At 38.0% G+C, this 26,567-nt stretch overlaps 1 protein-coding gene across 4 annotated transcripts in view; it reads right to left on the reverse strand.

Annotated features, from left to right (window-relative positions):
• Nucleotides 1-26,567, reverse strand: part of LOC124593729 (ankyrin repeat and fibronectin type-III domain-containing protein 1) — a 720,649-nt gene that overhangs the window by 94,196 nt on the left and 599,886 nt on the right. For all 4 annotated transcript variants that reach the window (XM_047132056.1, XM_047132055.1, XM_047132054.1 and 1 more), the window contains 2 exons: nt 19,174-19,482; nt 10,934-11,047 (listed from right to left, as the gene is read on the reverse strand). In XM_047132056.1, coding sequence (XP_046988012.1) covers nt 10,934-11,047; nt 19,174-19,482 — 423 coding nt within the window. The remainder of the gene's footprint in view (nt 1-10,933; nt 11,048-19,173; nt 19,483-26,567) is intronic.

Raw genomic sequence — 26,567 nt, forward strand, 5'->3', positions numbered from 1 at the left:
ATTCCAGTATTGACTGTGCCCCACTCAGATGAAGCTGGAATTCCATTACTGCTTCTTATCTGTTAGATAAGACTCAATAAGTGTCCCCATTATTCTGCTTAACACACAGAATTCTATTTTATTTACCAGACTTGCATGGTTGACATAGCTGAAAGCCTCAAATAAGTCACATAGAATTCTGACTGGTGCCACTTTGTGAGGTTGTACAATTTATTCAGTGAAGTATAAATAGCATTGTCTATTGATAGTCCTTTGACTGAGAATGTTGTGGCTGTTCACGAGAACAACAATTCTATTCAATACCAGTTTCTCCATGAGCCTGAAAAAACTTGTTAGCAGCAGGACTGGGTGCTAGTTTGTTACATCAGTTTCTTCACCCTCCTTCAAAAGTAGTTTTACATATGCATATTTCAACTGCAGTAGGACAATACCTTGTTGCAGGAATTTGTTAAAGATCTGACACACGAATGTGCTAATACAATCATGACAGTGCCTAAGTTTCCTTGTGGACATGTTATATCCCAAAAAGAACTTCTTATTTTGATCTCTTTGTCTTCTTGATCTCACTAAGTGATGGACTGTCTCTGGGGCTGTTAGCTTTCTGCAGAAGGGCTATTGTATTACTGACTGAGTCTTTACAGCCAATTTCCTCTAAAACTGCTTCAAATGTGTATTAAAGAGCTTAGCAACTTCTTCAGTGATCTTTTACTATACTGTCATGAGCTGTGGGGTGTACATGCAGCATACTGGTTAGCATCACTAGCTGGTTTGCTGCAAGTCACCAGTTGAAACCTAAAAACCTGAATTATTTGTCATTTAGCATTTATCATTTCTGGGACATTCTTCAAATATCTTACATTTGAAATGTTTGTGTATTCTGGAATATTCAATGTTTGTATAAATATCAGCATTCAGGAATGTCTGATGTTTGTATAAGTAGCTGCACTCTGTCTAGGTAATTCTTTTCTGGCTGTATATATTGGTATTCACGATAAATGTGCTTTCAATGCAAAGTGTTGTATTTCAGTGGTGACCCTGCTTTTGAATTTGGACTCGATTCCAATTATGAAGTAACATAGTTTCGTGGAGACACCGGGTACTTCAAAACATCTACATCACTGTGGCTCCAATTAGCCAATGTAAAAGCCATCACCTACACAGACAGGAATGCAACCATTACATCATTCCTAAGATCCATATATTCACGATCCAGATGGATCCAAAACAGTGGTAAGTCAGCTACACATTAGATCAGGCATTGATCAATGTTTTCCAGAGATGCTGATCAGGACCTGACAAAATGCTGAAAGGAATCAACTGAGTCACCAAATACAATAGGTGGAACGGCATGATGAGTTTGACCAATGTATACTTTTATTTGCATGGCACAGTCCAGAAGTGATTGAAGAATAATGACAAGAAACTGAAAAGGTGATACATATTCCAGACTGAGCTCTAGGAAATATTTGCTGACAATCAACAGCAAGCTCACTTAAGAGAAAAACTGAAGAACAGGGCCCAGTGTCATGGCGAAACAAGAGAGTCTTACGTACAGAATGATTCAAATGGCTCTGAGCACTGTGGGACTCAACTGCTGAGGTCATTAGTCCCCTAGAACTTAGAACTAGTTAAACCTAACTAACCTAAGGACATCACAAACATCCATGCCCGAGGCAGGATTCGAACCTGCGACCGTAGTGGTCTTGCGGTTCCAGACTGCAGTGCCTGTAACCGCACGGCCACTTCGGCCGGCGTACAGAATGTTTTGGCTCTCTGCAACATTGCAAATTCGACTGTGACACATGCCGACAAAATCTCACACTGATGAAAGGGCTCACAGAAGACTCATACCAATCTCCTCTGGTAAAGGATATCACAACAACAGAACAATTCATCAAATGGTGCCAGCTTATTGAGGAAATATAACAGAAAAGAACTGAACAAAGGAGGTATGACTAACTGCCAAAAGTGGTTCCTATGGCAGTTGTGGAAGACCATCGTGACCTCGCTTCTCTCATATGCCAGGTTGAAAGACAAGAGATGCAGCATATTATGATAGCCAGAGCTATGAGACCAAGTACACAAGTGAGAGCATCCATGAATGTTAGCCTCACACTTCAGGTCATAATTAAGAATGTTGAAGAAGAGGTGTATCAATCTTTGGTACCAATCCCCACCACCAGTAGAATGCACCAGGAAGAAAGGGCTCAGCCAGCTTGCACTTATGCTGCTGCTATCAATCAGCAACCCAGTATCCCACCAATGTGGGTACAACCAACTCCTCTGGCAAATAAAATTCTCTGCATAAGAACAGACATTTGTAGGATGGAGAGCAGTACACCAGTCTGTTTTCAGACTGGACGTCCTGACACATTTTGCACTACTGCAGAGAAAAAAGACAAGTGTTCAATGATTATTATGCCCCCAACACATGAACTTTCAGAACAGTATTATTCATGCCTATCAGCTGAAGATGATTATCGTTGATCTGAGGGCTGAAGTTCATCACCACACCCTGGATGATGTTGTTCTCCAACAAGCCACAGCCATTCCTTGTCACCCTACAGAAGCAGCAGCTGCTCGTCTAGCCACCAAAATCAGCAAAACTGAGCAAGGAAACCTCTATGGAGATGAGGTCACCAAGAAATCTACATGCTAATGACAATTGTACGCCCTTTGGGTGGTCAACAAGAACTTTGGATCACAAATTGTCATTAGCAGCCACAGTTCATCCCTAAAGGTATGTGTGTAAGAACAGCCAAACTAGTCAAGGAAGGGCAGCTTAGTGTCGCTGAAGAAGAACTGCACTCCACTACCTGCACAGACAAGAAAAGGGAGGAAGCTGCTATCAAACTGCCAATAGGATTTGGTGTGACAGAAAAACAATGTTGATAATAGCCATTATGCATCAATTTCCAAAAGCTTTCAAATCCTTAGTGGAGGCAGTCCATGATAAAACACTTTACCAACATTTGCAATCATCCACAATTAGCCAATGCTAATACAGGGTGTCGCCAGCTGAATGATGGATACCCTGGGAGAAACTGGATAAGTTTGTGCAAGATGACATAATTGAACCTTGACAGAGTCCTTGGTTCCTTCTCTTGGTCCTTGTGAACAAGAATGGTGGCACACAGTGTTTTTGCATTGGCTACCAACAACTGAACAAAATCACAAAGAAAGATGTCTAGCCGTCACCTTGTACTGGTGACACACTGGACTGCTTGAAAGGAGCAAAGTATTTCTCAACTATGGACATGCAAAGAGACTACTGGCAAATCAAGTTTGATGAGGCTGACCAGGAAAAGACTGCCTTCATGATGCTTACGGTCTTTATGCATTTCAAGTTACGATGTTTGGACTATGCAACACTCCAGCCACCTTTGAACAACTGATAGTACCCTGCTTCAACACCTTGAATGGATGACATGTCTTTGCTGTGTAGATGACACAGTCATATTTTTGAAGACATTTGAAGAACATCTAAGCTGACTGACATTTGTTTTGAAGTGTGTTCAGATTGCTGGTCTGTGCCTGAACCCAAAAAAGTGCCTCTTTGTTACCAACCACCTCCTTAGCACATTCATGAAATGACAGGTTTTACCAAATAGTGCTCAGACTAACAACAATTCATAAAAGACTTCTGTACAAAGGTACATCCCTTGCAAGAACTCCTGCAGGGAGACACCAAATCCTCCTGGAATGAGGCACAAGATGAAGCTTTCCTCGTCCTTAAGGGGATGTCTGCAGCTCGTGGTCTTGCAGTAGCGTTCTCTCTTCCCATGCATGGGGTCCCGGGTTCAGGGATTTTCCCTGCCTTGAGATGACTGGGTGTTATTGTGTTGTCTTCATCATCATCATTCATCCCCATCATCATCATTCATCCCCATTACAGTAGGAGGAAGGCAATGACAAACCACCTCCGCTAGGAACTTGCATAGTCGGTGGTGCGGGTCTCCCGAACGTTCCCTGCGCTCCTCAGAGTATGGGACTTCATCATCATCAAGGGGATGCTAACAGCTGCTCCAATTCTAGCACTTTATGACAAGAGTTCCAAGATAGAACTTCACATCAACACTAGTAGTTTTGAGATAGGGGCAATTCTAGTACAAATTCAGCAAGGCACTGAAAAGGTGATAGCTTATGCTTACAGAGTACTCTCCATGTAGGAAGAACTAGGCCCACTCTATAACCAAGAAAGACTGCCTTACAATTGTCTGGGCCACCAACAAGTTATGGCCATATTTATTTGGCAAAGCTTTGATCATTATGACAGATCATAATTTGTATGGTGGGAGAGTAGCCTGAGAAATCCGTCTGGTTGACTGCCGAGATGTCCACTGAGGTTCCAGGAGTATAACATCACAATGGCATAAAAAACCAGATGCAAACACAAGGATACTGACTGTCTTTCAAAGAATCCTTTGGCAGAACACAGCAGGATGGACAAAATATCAGTCATCCCTGTGTTAAACAACATTGCTGCTGAATAGAGGAAAGATACAGCATTGCTGAAAACCACAGACATAATTAAGAATGAAGAACTGACAAAAGGAGGATTACAACTAATTAATGTAACATTGTGCAAAAGGAACTAAGACCAAATGGGACAAAACAGTTGCTCATGATCCCAGCTCATCTGTGGCCAATGATCCTGAAGTATTTCCACAAGACTCCAACATATGGTCAGTTGGGATTCATGAAGACTCACCACCAAACCAGTTAGAAACTATGTGAACCACTGTAAAGAATGCCAACTACAAATTCATGTGTTTCAGCTACCTCTGAGGCATCTGATACCAAAGCTGCCTGCAGCAGTACCATTCCACCAAACTGTAATCAAATTCTTGGGGAGATGACCAAAGCTGACAAACAGAAATTGGTGGATAGTAGTCTCCTCTGATTATCTCACCAGCTATGCTGTCACCAAACATATGCCAACTGCTGAAGCTCCAGAAACTGCAAATTTCCTTGTACAAGACATGATTAATCCCAGGTGATGATCTCTGACAGTGGCAAAGTTTTCTACTCGAGAGTTGTATCAGAGATAGTTCCACTCTGCAATATCACCCACAGGATGACAAGTGCCTATTGTCCACAGACGAATAGCTTCACTGAATGTTTTAATAACATGTTGGCAGATATGCTCTTGATGTATGTTGACATCAAACAGAGATTTTGGGATACAATACTGCCTGTCAAGACATTTGTATTCAACACAGCAAAGCAGGACACCACAGGCTTCACACTGTTCTCTCTGTTCCATGGCTGCAAGGCTGAAACAACAATGGATACACTGTTCCTGTTTCAGTCGGATGATACTCAGGATGACTACATGAAACATGTCATCACCGGGACAAAAGCAGCAAGGCAGCTGGCTCACATACAGACCATAGACAGGAGAAAGTGCTACAATGCCAGCAACCAGCCGGTGAGATATAGCCCAGGAGATGTGGTACGGATTTTTACACCTGCGCATAAAGTGGAACTATTGGAAAAGTTACTAAAGTACTACTTTGAACTGATTCATATCCTTCATCACTTGTCAGTCAGGGATTACGACCCCTTGTAAGAAAGCCAAAAGCACAGACACTGTCTACATGTTCTATATGAAGCCCTACTACAATCCAGAGATACAAATCAATACTGGACAGTTCAGCAAAACTGAAGACCATCTCAGAGACCATGAAGCTTCAGTGGAAAGTGCCACCATTGATGCTCTTCATAGTGAAGACCACATAACAACATGACCAGAACTCGAGGACCCCCCCGGTGTCATCACACAGAGGACTATTGTTAAGATTTAGATCCATGGTGCTGTAATCACCTCCAATGAGAACTTCTGAAACAGGAGGTTGCTGTTTCTCTATTAGAAGGAGACATGCCATGAGCTGTAGTGCTTGCAGTGTAGTGTACGGTTAGCATCACTTATGTCCTGTAGGTCATCAGTACAAAACTGATCACCATGAGTTATTTGTTATTTAGCATTTATAACTTCTGGTAGGTTCTTAAAATTTCCGATGTTTGTAATGTCTGTACATTCTATAATATTCTGTTTTTGTATAAATACCTGCACTCTCCATCCAGGAGGTTAGTTCTATTCTGAATGTTCATTGACATTCGTAAGAAACGTGCTTCCAGTGCTAAGTATTGTATTTAATTGATGATTTTGCTTTCCAATTTGGTCTTAAGTATGGTTATGACAAGACAATATCTCCATAGTGACTTATTTCCATATCAGGTATACATTCCTCTTTTTCCCATTCCCTCTTTTTACAACTTGCCATGTGGTTGTTGCTTTCATGTTGGAGTTATAAATTTCAGATGTAATGTACATTGTTTCCGACTTCTTAATACATTTTAAAATATTATAATGCAAGTTATACTTCTTTTTTATGGGATCATCAAAAATGCGATTCATGCAACTTTCTTGTTTTCCACAAGAAATTCTGATCACTATAATAATGCAGGGTTTCCTTTTAGTGGCCTAAAGATTGTTTCCTATGATTTTTCTCATACAGCTTCAAATAGTGACAAAAACTCATTACAAAACAGGTTAAATTTGTCATTAATACTTCTTTCCATATACATAGAGCTCCTACAGATCTGTTACAAATGAAGGTTTAAGGTATCTAGGGTATCATTATTGACTGGCCTGGAAGATTTAAAGGAATGTTTAGCTTTATCACACAGGCTGATGTCAATTAATGTAAGCATTTTCCTACAATGATCAGAAAGATTTTGCTTAAAGTGACACAGCTGCCCTGCCTCTTCTAATAAATACACTGTCAGTTAGGCTTTTATAGTTACTTGTGATTCTACTGAGAAAGTTAACTACTGCAGTCAGGGTAAACAATTCCATCAAGTGCTCTAGTTCTGCCCCATTGTTAATTTTGGTTAAAAAGCTGATACTGAAATCACCCATGATCATTAACTCCTTGGATTTGGAGCACATTTGGCTCAAAAGTTGTCCCATCTGGTTTAGAAAAATAAAGATTTTCCCTGTTGGAGCCCTGTAAACTGGCAGCACTATAACTGACATACCATTTGTGGTTATTTCAGTTCCAAGGGTTTCAAAGTAGAGATCTACACAGTAGGTACTTATAATTACGGCTTTAAATATTAGTATACAGAAATGATAGATTGCTACCTGGCATATTGAAGAGGCACTGAGTTGCAGAAAGGCACAATGAAAAAGACTGTTAAAATGTGCTACTCAATACCTTCTCTATATGGTGAGTAGCAACCTATCCTTTCCATATTGTTGTTATTTCATCCTGGACTTTACATAGTTTGATTTAAATATTACATTAATTTTAACATAAATTGTTTTCTTTCATGCCTTTATGCTAACCCATGGTCGCTGCATATAGAAATTGGTTTAGCAAAGTTAATGATTTAGTCACTAAATATGCAGAAGTCTTCTGGAAATGCATAGTTTTAAAGAACATTGCATGTCATGTAATTCAAATGCTCTAGATCAGTGGTTCCCAACAGGTGGTCCACGGACCCCCAGGGGTCCGCGAGCTATGCCAAGATACTATTAGAATAAAAAATATATTAAATATATTTCATATGATAACAGATTTTTTTTGTTTTGGCCGCTTCCTGCATGAGCAGAGCTTTAGCGAACACTATCTTCTGCATCTAGCGTCTCTTTGCAGCTGACAACTGACCAGTCATTTTACGCAGAAACTTGCATTTCAGACGACAATCGGCCATTGTTAATTTGCTTTCACAGACCGTGTTGTTTACACATTCAATATTCTGTATTAAAACAGTAGTGTTTGTAATCCATTGGTTTTCGTGGAAGCTACAGTTCGCGTAGTCAAAAATGGTCCGTTGGTTAAAAAGTGGTTCGTTAAAACGAGAAAGGCCTACAGATGAAGAGGAAGATAATGCCTTTGATGTTCAAGCAAGGAAGTCAGTCAATCTCGAACCGAAGTTGTCAGTCTCCATTGAACCTAAATCGTCAGCGTCCCTTGAACCTAACCCTTCCAAGAAAAGTGTTAAGCTTACTGGAAAAATTAGAAAATATAACTCTGATTACTTGGAAATCGGTTTTACATTCACTGGACCTGAGCAACAGCCTAAACCTCAAAGTGTAATTTGCTATGAAAGCCTTTCGAATGAATGTATGAAACCAGCAAAACTCCGGCGCCATCTTGAAATAAAGCACCCACAGTACAAAAGTGCGTCATTAGATTTTTTCAAAAATAAATTAGGAGAGTTGAAAACATCTTGTAAAACAATTACCAAACACTGTGCTGCAAATGTAAATGAAAATGCAACCCTTGCATCTTACGAGGTGGCTCAACTCGTTGCTAAATGTGGGAAAAACCACACAATTGCTGAGGAACTTATACTGCCATCAGCAATAATACTATGCGAAAGAGAATGTTAGGTGATGCAGCTGCTAAGGTAATAGGAACTGTCCAACTCTCAAATAATACTGTTCAAAGACGAATTACTGATATGGCAGCTAACATTGAAGAAACATTGCTGGCTAGACTTTGCATGAGTGACATGTACGCTCTACAATTGGATGAAAGTGCAGACATATAAAAAAAAAGCTATATTGTTGGTTTTTGCACAATTCTTATGGGAGGACCAAGTGTTTGAAGATTTTCTTTTTTCATGCGTACTACTGCATACAACAGCAGACGATATTTTTAGTGCATTAAATAATTATCTCAATGAACACAATGTCACCTGGAAAAAATATGTAGGCTTGTCGATGGATGAGCAAAGTCAATGGCTGGCAAAAAAACAGGACTTCTAGCTTGTATCAAACCAGTAGCCCCTGAGGTGAAATAGACTCACTGTTGGATCCATCGTGAAGCCTTAGTAACCAAAAGATTGCCTGAACCTTTGCAAAAGATACTTAACGAAGTACATTACATTAAAACTCGACATCTGCAATCCAGATTATTTTCTTTGTTGTGTAAAGAGATCAGCAGTGAGCATGAGCAACTTCTTATTCAAACGTAAGTAAGATGGCTTTCTCAAGGTAGGATCTTGTCAAGATTTTTTGAACTTTGAGATGAGGTTCATGTCTTCCTTCTTGACACAAAGTACGTGGATTTTCTCACTAACTCCTCTTGGCTTTACTCAGTTGCGTACTTATCTGATGTGTTTGAACACTTGCATGTGTTAAGCTCGAGTTCGCAAGGAAAAAATGTAGACATGTTCAAAGTTGAGGATAAGATTAGTGCTATGGTAAAAAACTGATAGATCTGTGCCTCGGGGACAGAAAACGAGTCACTAACTAACTTTTCTATTTTAAAACAATTCTTGGAGTCATCAGAGGAGAGTTTGCCTGACCAGGTCAAGATCAATGTAGCCGAGCATCTATGCAGCCTAGGCACCACTTGTAGAGAGTATTTCCCTGAACCTGACCCTGACGACTGATGGATTCGAAATCGTTTCAGCTGTGAAGAAACAGACAAAATCCAAGGCCTCACTGAAGAAGACCAAGATCAACTTGTGGATCTGTCCAGCTGTGGTACGATGATAAACATTTTCATCGGTGATAAAATTACAGACTTCTGGGCATCAGCACGCAAGGACTACAAGAAACTTGGAAATAAGGCAATGAAAAAGATCCTTACATTTGCAACCACATATGGGTGTGAGCAAGCATTTTCTTCCATGTGTTTCATGAAAAACAAATATAGGAATTGGCTTGACATGCGGTCGGATTTCAGAGTGAATGTTTCAAGTTTGGAACCTAATATTTCAGAAATAATGGACTCAAAGGTCAGATTGAACTCTTCTCATTAAGAACTGAAAATTAAAACTAACTGTATACTGATGGAGTACTCTGTTGTAACTGTATTTTTTTCACACAAATACCTTGTATGAAATTAATGTTTTCTTGGGTTTCACACATGTCTCACATGTCGACTCAACGCAATCTCAAGTGTCGTACACTTAAAAGACCACTACACTCAGTTTTAATTTTTTCCTGTCATTTTCAGTTCATACTCAATTTTTATTTTTTAAAGAGTTTGTTATACTAAACATGCAGATTGATATAATGGAAGGAAACATTCCACGTGGGAAAAATTATATATAAAAACAAAGATGAGGTGACTTACCGAACAAAAGCGCTGGCAGGTCGATAGATACACAAACAAACACAAACATACACATGCGCTTTTGTTCGGTAAGTCACCTCATCTTTGTTTTTATATATAAACATGCAGATTTGAAGACAAAGATTTTGAGCAATAATTAAAAAGTTAACAATAACAATGATGGCTAAATTGAAAAAGTTTTAAGCTCAAAATTTTTTCAATAATGAATATTTCAATGTATTTTATAAGTACCAAAAATAGAAAACGTATAAAAAGACTCTTGATTTGGCTTTTTTAGGTATTTGATACTGTGATGCTTGAAGAGGGGGTCCTTGAGAAAATTTTGTTGGAAACTCCTGGTCTAGATAAAACCCTGTCTGCATTACTTGAAAATGTAGCTGTGAGTGTCTGTTAACTCTTAAGGGGGATATTGTCTAAAGGTTAAGTTACAAGTCCCAAATTTTTTGTGTAGTGCCTGTCTACCACTCAGTGGCTAAAGCAGATGATGAATAAAACATTAAAAGCTAAGCTACAAGTGTCAAATCTTGCTTATAAATCTACCACACCTACTGCTTGACACTTAATCTATATGGTAAGTGGACATCTTTACCCATTCCACTGCACATGATTTGTATAATACATCCAACTGGTTGCAACAAGATTTTACTTCCTTTCCATTGTTTGTATTGCCCACTGGATTTCTAGTATTATATTAATGAAATTATTTTGTGTATCATCAACTGTTATTGCCATCAAACAAGATATTGGTAAGTAGAAGAAGATTATATTAGTTGCTAGCATTTGTGATTTTATAGATTAATAGCATGTGACAATAAAGTCTTTATAATAATTACCTTTAAATTTTGTACATATTGCAGAATCCTGCTGCTCTGGCTCTTGAAATCTAACTGTCACTGAATTAGTTCCTGTGACATCAACAGCGACTAAAAATGGTATGTCAGGCGGACCTGCAATGATTACAGATTGAAATGGGCATGCACACACAAAAAAATCTATCATAGTAATATATTGTCTATGGTCTAATATACTATTTTCTCATCAATAATTTAGAAGTAAAGGAAACCACTCACCGAATAGCAGAAGCATTGAGTCATTAACAGCCAGTGTAGTTGCACAGGTGTGTAGGTGTGTGTGTGTGTGTGTGTGTGTGTGTGTGTGTCGTGTTTTACACACATCAAAAAAACTTTTGCATCACCTCGGTTCTGATAGTTTCGGAACATGTACACAAAATTGGAATAGAGATCAACATAAACATCATTTCCACCCTTTTTATTGCTCATCAAAAGACCTTCAGAGGTGGTGGTCCAGATTGCTGTACACACCGGTACCTCTAACATCCTGTAGCACGTCCTCTTGCATTGATGCATGCCTGTATTCGTCATGGCATACTATCCACAAATTCATCAAGGAACTGTTAGTCCTGATTGTCCCACTCCTCAACAGTGATTCGCCATAGTCCCCTCAGAGTGGTTGGTGGGTCAGCTCATCCATAAACAGCCCTTTTCAATCTATCCCAGGCATGTTCAATAGGGTTCATGTCTGGGCAATATGCTGGCCACTCTAGTCGAGCAATGTCATTATCCTGAAGGAAGTCATTCACAAGATGTGCATGGCGGGGGTGCGAATTGTTGTCCATGAAGACGAATGCCTCAGCTATATCCTGCTGATATGGTTGCACTATTGGTCAGAGGATGGCATTCACATATTGTACAGCTGTTACGGCACCTTCCATGACCACCAGCTGCATACATCGGCCCCACATAATGCCCCTCTAAAACAGCAGGGAACCTCCACCTTGCTGCACTCGCTGGACAGTGTGTCTAAGGTGTTCCACATCTCTGATGACTGTCTGGTTGAAAGTGTATGTGACACTCATTGGTGAAGAGAATATGATGTCGTTCCTGGGCGGTCCATTCAGCTTGTTGTTGGGTCCATCTGTACCACTCTGCATGGTACCATGATTGCAAAGATGGACCTTGCCCTGGACGTCAGGAGTGAAGTTACACATCATGCAGCCTATTGTGCTCAGTTTGAGTCATAACATGACGTGCTGTGGCTGCACGAAAAGCATTATTCAACAAGGTGGTGTTGCTGTCAGGGTTCCTCTGAGCCATAATCCGTAGCTAGTGGTCATCCACTGCAGTAGTAGCCCTTTGGTGGCCTGAGCGAGGCATGTCATCGACAGTTCCTGCCTATCTGTATCTCCTCCATGTCCAAGCAACATCGCTTTGGTTCACGCTAAGATGCCTGGACACTTCCCTTGTTGAGAGCCCTTCTGGTGGCACAAAGTAATAATGTGGGCCAGCCACAGTGGCCATGCAGTTCTAGGCGCTTCAGTCTGGAACCGCGCGACCGCTACGGTCACAGGTTCAAATCCTGCCTCGGGCATGGATGTGTGTGATGTCCTTAGGTTGGTTAGGTTTAATTAGTTCTAAGTTCTAGGGGACTGATGACCTCAGATGTTAAGTCCCATAGTGCTCAGAGCCACTTTATTTAATAATGCGGACGTGATCAAACCGCAGTATTGACTGTCTAGGCGTGGTTGAACTACAGACAACACGAGCCGTATACCTCCTTCCTGGTGGAATGACTGGAACTGATCAGCTGTTGGACCCCATCCGTCTAATAGGCACTGCTCGTGCATGGTTGTTTACATCTTTGGAGGGGTTTAGTGACATCCCTGAACAGGCAAAGGGACTGTGTCCGCAATACAGTATCCACAGTCAACGTCTCTCTTCATGAGTTCTGGGAATGGGGGTGACGCAAAACTTTTTTTGATGTGTGTTTTATTTTAATATGGTTAGGTCTACATATGGATACTGTTTTCTAATAAACTTTTTCCTTACCATCTCTTTTCTTAGGTTTACAGAGAGTGTATGTACTGATATGTATCTAGTCATTTTCGCCTGTGTGTGCTGATACGTGCCTAGCCATTTATCATCTGTGTGTGTGTAGATATATGTCTACTTGACAAGTTGACATGTCTCAGGGAGAACTTGAAGAAGACAGCAAGTCGAGCTGTCAAAATATCATGTGAGAGTGTCGCGAACTATTATTCATGTCAATGTATCATTGGGAAACCCTGAAGAATCACATGTGACTAGTTGTTTATCAATTTTCTCTTCTCTGCATTGGCTTTTTGGATGTGTTAGTTATCCTGTGTGGGGGATATCACATTTGTTTGTGCTTATTATCCTGATGATTTTCATGCGTTGTTCTAAGTTGGTAGGATGATTGTTATGCTACTTTCAACACCTACTGTATTCTGTGTAATATGTTTTAAAATTCCTGTATGTCATGCCTATGTATATTGTGTCACAACATTTTTATATTCCTGATCCCTGGAATTTGTCCCTCTTGATTGTTGGTTGGCTTCAGTTTGGTTGGAGAGTTTGTACCATTTTACATGCTTTAAGGAGGCCCTGTATCTTAAGTATTTTTCCACTGTGTGTTAATTTATATGTCTAAGTCATGAAGTACCGGTACCATATATTTTGTTTTTGTGTGGTGTTGTCACTTTGTATGTATGAGTTGTGTATATATGTGGGTTTAGGGCTTGTGATTTTTACTGGATTCTGGAGATGTTGAGTGGGTTGTGTTTTGTTTTGTCTTTGTGTTTTAATTTTTGAATGAGTCTTGAATGTGTGTGTTACACCCATACTTCCAACCAATTTGCATGATTGATTGCATTTCTTTTTCATAATCTCTCTTGTTGTTGTTGTTGTTGTGGTCTTCAGTCCTGAGACTGGTTTGATGCAGCTCTCCATGCTACTCTATCCTGTGCAAGCTTTTTCATCTCCCAGTACCTACTGCAACCTACATCCTTCTGAATCTGCTTAGTGTATTCATCTCTTGGTCTCCCTCTACGATTTTTACCCTCCACGCTGCCCTCCAATACTAAATTGGTGATCCCTTGATGCCTCAGAACATGTCCTACCAACCGATCCCTTCATCTGGTCAAGTTGTGCCACAAACTTCTCTTCTCCCCAATCCTATTCAATACTTCCTCATTAGTTATGTGATCTACCCATCTAATCTTCAGCATTCTTCTGTAGCACCACATTTCGAAAGCTTCTATTCTCTTCTTGTCCAAACTATTTATCGTCCATGTTTCACTTCCATACATGGCTACACTCCATACGAATACTTTCAGAAATGACTTCCTGACACTTAAATCTATACTCGATGTTAACAAATTTCTCTTCTTCAGAAACGCTTTCCTTGCCATTGCCAGCCTACATTTTATATCCTCTCTACTTCGACCATCATCAGTTATTTTGCTCCCCAAATAGCAAAACTCCTTTACTACTTTAAGTGCCTCATTTCCTAATCTAATTCCCTCAGCATCACCCGACTTGATTAGACTACATTCCATTATCCTTGTTTTGCTTTTGTTGATGTTCATCTTATATCCTCCTTTCAAGACACTGTCCATTCCATTCAACTGCTCTTCCAAGTCCTTTGCTGTCTCTGACAGAATTACAATGTCATCGGCGAACCTCAAAGTTTTTATTTCTTCTCCATGAATTTTAATACCTACTCCGAATTTTTCTTTTGTTTCCTTTACTGCTTGCTCAATATACAGATTGAACAATATCGGGGAGAGGCTACAACCCTGTCTTACTCCCTTCCCAACCACTGCTTCCCTTTCATGTCCCTCGACTCTTATAACTGCCATCTGGTTTCTGTACAAATTGTAAATAGCCTTTCGCTCCCTGTATTTTACCCCTGCCACCTTTAGAATTTGAAAGAGAGTATTCCAGTCAACATTGTCAAAAGCTTTCTCTAAGTCTACAAATGCTAGAAACGTAGGTTTGCCTTTCCTTAATCTTTCTTGTAAGATAAGTCATAAGGTCAGTACTGCCTCACGTGTTCCAGTGTTTCTACGGAATCCAAACTGATCTTCCCCGAGGTTGGCTTCTACTAGTTTTTCCATTCGTCTGTAAAGAATTCGTGTTAGTATTTTGCAGCTGTGACTTATTAAGCTGATAGTTCGGTAATTTTCACATCTGTCAACACCTGCTTTCTTTGGGATTGGAATTATTATATTCTTCTTGAAGTCTGAGGGTATTTCGCCTGTTTCATACATCTTGCTCACCAGATGGTAGAGTTTTGTCAGGACTGGCTCTCCCACGGCCGTCAGTAGTTCCAATGGAATATTGTCTACTCCGGGGGCCTTGTTTCAACTCAGGTCTTTCAGTGCTCTGTCAAACTCTTCACGCAGTATCATATCTCCCATTTCATCTTCATCTACATCCTCTTCCATTTCCATAATATTGTCCTCAAGTACATCGCCCTTGTATAGACCCTCTATATACTCCTTCCACCTTTCTGCTTTCCCTTCTTTGCTTAGAACTGGGTTTCCATCTGAGCTCTTGATATTCATACAAGTCGTTCTCTTATCTCCAAAGGTCTCTTTAATTTTCCTGTAGGCAGTATCTATCTTACCCCTAGTGAGATAGGCCTCTACATCCTTACATTTGTCCTCTAGCCATCCCCATCTCTCTTGTTGAGTGAAATTCTGTTTATTCTACAGAATATGTGCCTAAGTGCAGCCAGCTTCTGGTTGTGGGGATTGTTTGATGTTGTATGTTTTATTGGGTCTTTGGCTGTATGTTTTTCCATAAATGTTGAAAGAACGTTTGCCATTTTCCTTCATTAATTTTATATTAAGAAAATTTATTTGATCTTCTTTATGTTCTGATGTGCTTTGTTGATTTCTGTGTTGAGTTCATCTGCTTTTCCATTTGGCTCACATAAAATACAAATAATGTCATTGACATAACTTTGATCAGTGACTACCTTTTCAAATATCTTGATTTTCTAAACGACTTATAAAAATGTTGGCTAATATTCCTGCTATTGGGGATCGCATGGCTAGCCCATCACTTTGCAAATAATATTTATTCTAAAACTGGAAGCAGTTTTGTTGAGTGATCAGTTTGTGGATACTTTTTATATCTATTATTGCTTTCCTAGTAATGTTGCTGTGGGGATGTAAGATTCTTGCTACGTCGAATGAAGTCGCAGATGCTGTGTGTGGTATGTCTATATTCTGTATGTGTTCTATTAGACCCATTTTGACAAAATCCTAAAACATAGATCAGTTGTTTCAGAAAAGTGAAATAGGACTCAGCAGAAAATAATGATACAAAAGTAGAAATTCTAGAAAGGCCAACATTTCAAAACAAGATTAGAAAGTTCGGGTGGTTTTCAGGAAAAGGCTGAAAGTACATCACAGGATGGACAGATAAAATCATAAAAACACACACTGAAAAAATGAAGAAATATTGGAAAGACTGAAAAACAGGAAATAAAACAAAATTCTGAGGAGGTTACCTCATGTGTCCTATCACACTTAATGACAAACATTTCCAGGAAATGAACAACTGATGGGGAGTAATAATAGAAGCAGATAAACAAAAAATAACTTTTCTTTAGCAGAACACAGGTGACACGGATGTCAATGAAACTTTCTTTCAAGTATCCTGGTACACATTGCACAGTAATGTAACTCAAAGGTCAACATTATCTTCTCCTTACAGGTTATGTTGTAAGAGGTTAAATAGGAACTTGCAAATATTATGCAAATCTTACTGACTGACTGGAATGGAAAAAGAGATAACTGGTATAAATAGCAGAAATAAAATGTATCACTTTTCTTCAAGACAATACACATGCTATGGCAATGGAAAAACTGAGGGATTATAAAAATAAAGTCCAGTTTTCTTGCAATTAGTCTCATCTCATTTACTCCAGTGTTAATATTTTTCACTACCTTTCTTATCAATATTATCTCATAATATAGTAATATTATGAAAAGGATAGTTGCTACTCACTGTATAGCGGAGATTCTGAGTCGCAGATAGGCACAACAAAAAGACAGTTGGAAAGTGAGCTTTCAGCCAAGAAGACCTTTGTCATAAACAGACAATATATACACACACACACACTCTCTCAAACACAACTCATACACATCTAACCATAGTCTCTGGCAACTGAAGCCCGATCATAATATCTCATAATATTTACCACAGCATGTGGGTAATGTTTCAGGGCAGCTCTTGATCCTCTATCCATGAAGACATTTTTGGTTTGGAACTACAGGGATTGGGTTTGAAGATATGGCTGTCAAAGAAGCATCGTACCAATGAACTTCTTATGAGAAGTTGATGAAACAGCTGGGAAACACATGCTGAAGTGGCTGAAGCTGGTTACAACATTCCTTCTAGATTGTTCAAGAACATTGGGGAATGTTACAGAATCTTCCAAAAGGTTCAAGAAGTTCTAGAATGTACCAGAATGTCACAGAACATTGAAGTATGTTCGAGAATGTTCTCAAACGCTCCATTATCCTGTTTAGTGGGGATATGTACCAGTTCGGAAAGGTATAGATAGATGATGATGAGACACATGTGTCAGTACACTTCTGGAAATGTATTAGAGTGGATCAAGGAAAGGTGAAAACGATAGAAAGTGAAATAAATTTAAGTGGGAGTGAATTGCTTAAGGTAGTGAACAGTGTTATTAAGTGAAATTTTAGTGGGGTAAGTAATATTAACATCTAACAGGATGCAGAAATGTGGAAAAAGGATGACATCTGGCCAGTGGTGAACTGGAAAGAAGGAAACAGAAAGAACAATGCAGAAATGAAACAGATGAGGAAAGATAAGCATGTTTAGGTTCACAATGGGAGAAAATGAATAGACTGAAAGAAAAGTTGACTGAAGAACAATGAGATGAAATCAGAGAAGAGGACTGAGTGAGAAACTCATAAATTATATATAGAGAATCTGATGAAGAAACAGGATTATGAAATCAAATAAATGAATAGGTAATGAGATCATAAGTGAATAAACATTAGTGTATGAGAAGAGCAAAGCAGAAAAAAATAGAGATTACAGTTTGACAAGTGGAACTTTCTGTTATGATTCGACTAAAGAGTACAACAAACACAAAAATGCTGTCACTGACAAAATGGATCAAGTGTATTAGTTCTGCAGTACCAGGAAATTCAGAAAAAAGGAACAACCGGATTGTGCTGCATGAATGAAAAGATGATTAGCGCCAATGGAAGTGCCTCCACCAGAATTATTTCAATACATGACTGGGCAAACTCCAGAACAAAAACAGTGAAGGCCATCGATTCACTCCTGTGTTTTCGATTGAAGGATAAGTCTATAATAGAGTGGAATCGCTGCATGATCTAATAAAATTTTCCAACTGTTTTTCACTGGTGATGAACAGATGGAAGGTGATGAATATCATGCAAATATAAGTGGATTGATATGGGAAATCAGTTAAGAACTGTAGAGGATTTACGTAAGTATAATGAACAGTGTCAGATAAAATAGTATCCAATGAGCATAAAGTTGTGATCTGAGCCAACAAAAGACCAGTAGGAGAACATAAATGTCAAATAAATGCACCTCAAGCAAATGAAATTACCATTGTACATGTGGACATTGAGTACACGAGCCATGACATAATTATTCATCAAACAAGAGAAGCAATGCAATGTATCACAGAAACACATCATTCTTATGAAACATGTTAATATCTGTTAATTTTTATAAGAGGAAAAAATGTTGACTCTTCAATTTGAAACAAAGGAACTCATATACAGGCACAGAGAACAAACAGAAAAGTTACTATGAAGGAATTTTATGTGTATTGCATATTTAAATTTTTTACAATGTTCTGGGATGTTCTAGAGTTTTTAAAATGTTTTTGAATATTTTTGAAAGCTTGACAATGTTCTCAGGGTTCTATACAGAAATGTCAGTGAGTCAAAGAGTAATTTTTTTCCAAACTGTGGTACTGTTAGATACTTAAGTGCATTAAAGAGTACTTAAGTTTTTTTGAGCATTCAGGAATATTTTTGAGTGTGAAATACTAATATTTTAATGATTTTTCTGAATTTTCATTTTTACTATGTTCTTGAGTAGCCTAGAATTGTCTCAGAAAACAAATGAAAATAAAGACCAAGTGAAGCCAGCAAGTACTGTCATCTCTCAGTAAAAATACCCTTCACTTCATAAGTAGATTGAAAGCATTAAAAAGTCATACTCACGAGCCTGGTCAAATCCAAGAAGCATCTTCTTCAGACCCTTAGCCCTGCGCTCCCATAGCATCAGCTGTTTATCTGTGGCTGCATCTCCGCCTCCACCACAACTAGTCACTGAAGCAGCTGCTGCTGTGTGCTGAATAACACTACTGAACGATGCCCGATGCATGTTGATATTGTTATTATTGTTGTTGTTGCAGGATAGCAGATGATCATCTATGGGTGATATCGCTCCACCTCCCAGTTCTTGTACGCGGCGTTCAGCTTCTGCCAAAAGCTGCTTTAAATGTGAACCCAGTGACTCAGGGGTTTTGACTGAAAATAAAGCAAGTAGCTATCAACAATAGATGACCAACACAGTTTTTACATAAAGTAATAAATGTTTGATATCAGTTGTATAATAGTTAATATGTCATAAAATCACAATGGTCGTTCATCAGGCAATACAAATAAAAAGGATAACATCATATTAGCTTTAAACATGTATCATTGTAACTATAAGAATGATTGTCAACTTTGGAGGTATAGAAATCAATAAGTTAACATATTTTGGATGTTTTCATTCACTGATATCTTACAGGATAATATTATGGGGAGACTCCTCACTAGGCAAAATGTACTCATTGTACAAAAGCAAGTAAGTATTCAGATGCATCAAATAAGAAGCTGAGAATATTAATAACATCCACACTAATAGAATTTGTTATCAGTAGTAACACAAATATTCACTAGCACAACATCATACAAAAAAATAAACTGCATTATCCTTTAATGAAACAAAATTTGGCACAGAAATTCAATGAAATTAGCAGTCTAGACAGCAGTCTACCAATGTAAATAAAGTGTCTGACAGACAGCAGAAGCAATTTCAAATGTAAATTAAAGATATTTCTCTCTAACAACAACTACACCTAAGAGGAATTCTTGAACAGAAACAGTCATTTATATAGAAGAAAACCCTGTGAATGACCAGCATATAACCATATAAACATTTTTTTTGTTCATGAATATTGTGAATATGATATAACAATTATCTTACACAAATTGTGAACTATATGTTAATGCTGTCTTTCTTTATACTGCTAAAGTAGATTTCTTTGTCTGAATGTTGGAAGCACTGAAATCAAGTCACTCTTGTCATACAGTATGCACAAACATTAGAAATTAGCTGACACATAAAACTCCGGCTCATGTGAAAAAAGAAAAATCACATTAACACTGTTACTGACACATCTCTTAGAATTAAAAATAAGAAGAGAGAAATACATAAAATAAGGGAAAGGGAACAACTCACCTATAGCAGATCAACAAGTACAGCATACAAATATATAACAGAAAATAGCATTTACACTAGTTCTTTTTCTAACAATAGTACACACATTCACTCACACACAACCACAAACACAGCCAATTGCACACTCCTGAGTCTTGCCATAGCCACAGTTTTGGTGTCTGTGTGGTTGTGTGTGTGAATGTCTCTACTCTTCCTAGCAGAGCAGAGCTAGTGCTCGAAAGCTAGAGTGAATGCTGTTTTTTTTTATATATATGTTTCTATGTTTCTGTGCTCCATGCATCAAAACACTGTAGATGTATGGTTGCCCTCCCCTTATTTTACATAAAACTGAGAAGAGAGCTAGTTTTTGGATTGTTAGTTTAATCCCACAAGCACCTATTTTTTAATAATAAAGCACTCATTATTGAACACAATATGTTGCAATTTTTTATCTTAAGTGTAATTGTAAAATGTAGATGGCAGAATATCATGCATCCGCATTACAAATTTATGTTGATAAGTCTATTAGCATGGCACAGGGAAATATAAATAGTAAACATGCCATTGTCCTTAAAATGTCTATGGATGGATTCTTTCTTCTCAAAGTAGTGGCTTCTCTGTAATACCCTAAGAATACATATAATCTTCCTTGTTAATAATAAAAGCATTTAAATGCTAATGATTGTTAATTGATACTTAACATATAAATGCAGTTTGTAATACATGTCTTTCTCTGTTATTATGCTTAATATCTCTTTCCAAAAGCCTGAAAGTTCTCTTTTGATAGGTTGTGTGCACAGTGTGTGTGTGTGTGTGTGTGTGTGTGTGTGTGTGTGTGTGAACAATATTGTGCGAACTATAGGCTACTAATTGTACTTGATAAATGAAAGGTAATAACTGAAAATTTATTTGAAATGATGATGGTAAGTGGGATTTTGTTGTCAGCAATTCAACTTTTATGTGGTGTGGATTCTCTTCTTCCTGCAGAGAAGGCCACATTTTGGCCACAGTAAACATGAGTAAGTGCAGGTAACTTGCATAAATGGAATGTAAAGTTATTTATTAATTACATCGTAATGTGCAGTTCATTACTCTCCATAGTGAATTACACCTACATTACTCCATGTCTAGTATGTGTCATTTCCTTTCCCTTTCAGTAAGTCTTCTGATTAACATGAACACAATCATAATATATAAACCTCAGACAATGAAACATGTTTTTAACTCAGTATTATTGTGTATAATTTGTATAGTTCTATAAGCTTATCACCTATAATTCAAACCCTCACTCCATATACTGTCTAAAAAGATACTCGTTTTTCACTTTCATTAATGATTAGGTTTAGCCTACTGTTTTCAGAAAAGTTAAGGTACACACAAAAATTATTCATCCAAGAGGAACAATGTTAAATGTCCTACCTGCCATTTAATCTACACAATTTTATATTCAGAACCCATTCAACACTGTTAAAAGTACAGTTTCCTTCAGGTTGTTTACTAACACAGATGTGTAGTTATATAGGTTATCTCTAAAACATAAGCAGTGCATTACCTACTGCTAACTGTATTTCACAAACACTTATACATGTTGCTGAAACAATCTCTTTTGTGCTGCACATGATGCTACACTTGTTGGCAATTACAGCTGATGTGCAGCTGTAAGTAGAAAGTGGAGCACTCCAGCCAAGCAGTATTGTTTTCACTTCCCCCCACTCCCTACTTCCACCTGCTCATTTCTTTCTCTCTCTCTTCCACTGTAAATTTCTCCTCTTCATCACTAATGAAATGCAAGCTTTGTATGAAAGAAAATCTATCTTAATAACCTTTCTAAAACTTTACTTTTTTCACCTGTACCAATCTAAATAAAATTCTTAGCAAAAAAGAGATTTAACTTCCTAAATACTTTCTTTTATATATAGCTTAATAGATGACCGAAAGTCTAGCACATTTCCTATGCCGTTAGTTACCACAGATAACAATGGCCATCATTCTTCATTTGACAGAAATGGTTTTCATAATGAATAATATTTTTATGAATAATTTGCTTCACCTTTTTGATGAAAATATCAAAAATATAAGAACTGGTTGAATCATTGCACTAGATATGATTTTTTTAGATTTAAAAAATATGATAATCTGTAAAGCCACAATGGCACTAAGAAGGTTGTTTGAATTTTCCTTTCCTTGACTGATATATAAAAAATGACTACCAGAAACACATAAGAGGGTCTGATCTTCAAAAAGTATTAAGTCACTGTACAGTTGTACACTGATAACAAATTACGTGATGCGTGTAACTGAATCATGATGCTTCTCGGTTTGTGTTGACTCATAAAATCCACAGTTATCTTTGCCACAAAGAAAGATTGTAGGTAACAGATATTTCATTTTACGTTTGAAAGTTGTAGGCCCATTAACAGAGCACTGTACAGTTATGTAATAAATTGAACTTACAAGCACACTGTGGTACAATGTTTGGCACAGCACTTCACAACATAATATTCATGTGTATATCATCACAATTTTCAGCTTGAGAGTCAATAAATAACCACCAAGGCATCTGACTTGTTGCTAATGTTTAACTACTTCTAGTTTGCTGTAATTATACTCTGTACAGGAAGTGCATTTCATAATGAGGAAGCAGTGTATTAATTAACTGTGCTTGTCCGAATGAAACTGAGACTAGAGAAAGCTGTACTTATTTCTTTTATCCTCCTTTGACAAAAGAATAACATTATGTAAAGTTGTTCACACAGAGAAACCCCAGAGATGTAGAATATTTCAAGATTTCAGTTATAAAAGAAATCCAGCTACAATAAAATGCTCATGAAAGCTGCAGTAAAATATAATAATTTAAAATATAATAAAAGCTGCAGTAAAATAAAAATGTTAGGATGCTTATGTATCAAGTTATCTATGAAAGGGTTGAGAATTAGTGGCTTATGTCATTATATTGCTGCTACTCTGAAAAAAGTTACTGCTCTTCCTATAGAACAGGAGCCAACAGAAAAGATATCTGCACTACTAAATATGCCTCCAAAACAAATATGTTTTGTCATGAAGGAACCAAATGTATTTTGTCATGAAGGAAGAGACCAAGAATGTTAATGGCAGAGGAGAAAGGAGCACAAATCGAAAGCTTTGTCCATAATGGGCTGTTCATCACTGACTGACAGCACTGTCCCCTCCTAGAATCTCGAGCATAGAGCTTTTATTTATTACAGAATTCTCATACACTTCTAGAAGTGAGTTGCTGTGGTTCTGCTAAGTTTAGACAGTTGTTGCATTATGTCACTGATCACAATGAGACAATACTGTGGCCTTAGTAATTGGTGTATAATGTACATTCAGTTGATAAATGAAGAGCTTTGCATTCCACTTGCCCCCTCCCCACCCCTCTTCTGCCCCGGGGATAAATTTCTGTGGACACTCATGGCTGCGACTGATCAAGTAACACACAAAAAAATTCAACTTACTGCCTACAATGACTATTGGAGTTTAAACCAAATTTTGTCCATAAATGACTGTTCCTCACGGAACGTTACTTTACTGAACCAGCAAATTGATAATGGTTTTCTAGAGTACAAAACAGATAAAACTCTTGGGTTCATTGTTCAGTGGATTAGTGGGGAATTAGAATGTTAAGACATTATGACAAGATATTATGTCTTTCAAAAGATTTATCCAACTGTGTATTACATGTTGGCTTGAACATAAACACGAGTTTAAAAATCGGTACGGACACACTCAACCCTGTTTGGAAAAACTGTGACTAACACCACATAACAGGTTTTAAGTTGTTAAATGTCCTTCAGACAAAGAAGCATTTTTACAACACTATTTCTCAGTACTAATGCACTTTTCACTCATTCTCCACACCCAGATCTCATTTATGGCAGAATATGTATGTGAAATAAAATGAAACCAATGGATTAGAAGAATATAACAACTGACTGAAACTGTGCACTGATTCATGACACATGTGGACAGCTCAGGTGAAAGGATATCATCACTGAGAGCCAGGGTTGTTTTCACTCTCCCCATTCCCTACTTCCACCTGCTGAGTTGTTTATGTCAGTCACTGTACATCCATCACTTACGAAATTCAAGGTGGACACCTATAAGTGAAAGAAAATGTATCTGAAATTACCTTTCTATAACTACTGAATTAAACTGTGCCTATCTGAATAAAATTCCTAGTAGAAAATGGATATAACTCCGTAATTATTATAATTTTTTTTTGCAGAAATAATGAAAAGTCTCTTATCTGAATAAATTAAGTCACTACAATTAATCTGACATTTGTTCGAAAGTTAGTTTGTGAGAGATGAGGGTGTTTTTATGTAAATGAGACAACCCGAGTAAATCACTACAGAATTTCTTAGCCTTCTGAGGATTTAAGGCAGTTGTCTCAAGTCAATTGTTTGATGAAGTTCAGGGATAACATTTCTTTCCAGGTGATTGAGGCAGTAAACAGGATGACCTTAAGGTGAACTTGTTAATCTTTAGGAAGGAATCCTCCACTCTCAAGACGAAAGGAGTTACTGCTCTTACAGACTGAAAAGCACCATTAACGATTATTCTGACTGCTAATGAGTCTCGAGTTGACAGGACTAACGGGCGCTCAATTAAGTTTGAAGTAGCAAATGTCTCTCTTCAGCTGTACAACTAGTTCCTTCCAGTGCTAATGAATTGCTATTGGGCAAAATGAACAATTCTATCGAAAATAGCAGCCTTTATTGTTCTCTACCGAAGAACGTTATTAAATGTTACTTTAATTAGTGCATAATACCTGTCAGTACGGAAGCATGGAACACGTATAGCAAGCAAGGCATTTCCTATTCTGAAAATGCAGATGGTAACGATTATTCGAGGAGCCATACCCTGAGGCATTAGACATTTAATCCTGTGCGGATTGTCTACTGCGCAGACACTGAAATAATTTCGGTTGTTTGCTTGAGAATTTTTATAGTACCGTATTGCTATTGGGCAAAATGAACAATTCTATCGAAAATAGCAGCCTTTATTTTTCTCTACCGAAGAACGTTATTAAATGTTACTTTAATTAGTGCATAATACCTGTCAGTACGGAAGCATGGAACACGTATAGCAAGCAAGGCATTTCCTATTCTAAAAGTGCAGATGGTAACGATTATTCGAGGAGCCATACCCTGAGGCATTAGACATTTAATCCTGTGCGGATTGTCTACTGCGCAGACACTGAAATAATTTCGGTTGTTTGCTTGAGAATTTTTAGAGTACCGTATTTGTTTCTCGAAATATTCGCTTTTAAAATTTATACACTATAGTTTGCGATCGAACCAATTCTGAAAACTATTTTCCTACTCTGATAATGATAGGCCTACTGCAAAAACCTGGTTCTAGAAGAATTCAACAGCTTGTGGTGATGAAACATACATTTTGTTTGTCATTACAGACCCAAAGAAGTCGTTAGACGATAAATCATCTGAGTGCTGACAATGAGATATTAATTGATCTGCTTGATGTGGTGGACCAGGTGGTTTTGTCACGATGAAGATCCATGTGTCGAGCCTGGAAACCGAAATGTCGCGGGTTTGAATCCCGGCCAAAACACCGTTTCTTCGGTCTGCTATGAATGCAGCCTTAATTGCCAATGACGTGTACATTTGCCAGTATGGCAAGTGGTTCGAATTCCACATTAAATTCCAGGTTCCTTTTATGCTATAGGATTACGCGGGTAGATTAAAGATTAAAATTTTTAATAGCAGAACATTCATATGGAATGTATTGCAATCTTCGATATACGCGGAAGCCTCTGCCTCGCGATAACTCATATGTCGACCTTCTTCAACCATGACGCGCACAGCATCGATGTTTTCACGAAGCCACAACCGATTTCGATCAAATTTCACGAAATTCATCGTTGGCGGAAGCCCGACCGCGGCGAAATTCAACAAACAGATTGTGAACAGTCTTTTCTATCGGTGACTGATTAGCAAAAGTGGATGAGGCGATTCGAGGCATTTTTGTCGAAATCTTACAAAATCAACCAACGAAAAAATACACCAGTAACTTTAAATTTTTCACAATACTATTTCCTTACACAGGCACTTTAAACAAACTCTATACTAAATCACATAATTTA

This window comes from Schistocerca americana, chromosome 2 (assembly GCF_021461395.2).
Source record: "Schistocerca americana isolate TAMUIC-IGC-003095 chromosome 2, iqSchAmer2.1, whole genome shotgun sequence".
Lineage (NCBI taxonomy): Eukaryota > Metazoa > Arthropoda > Insecta > Orthoptera > Acrididae > Schistocerca > Schistocerca americana.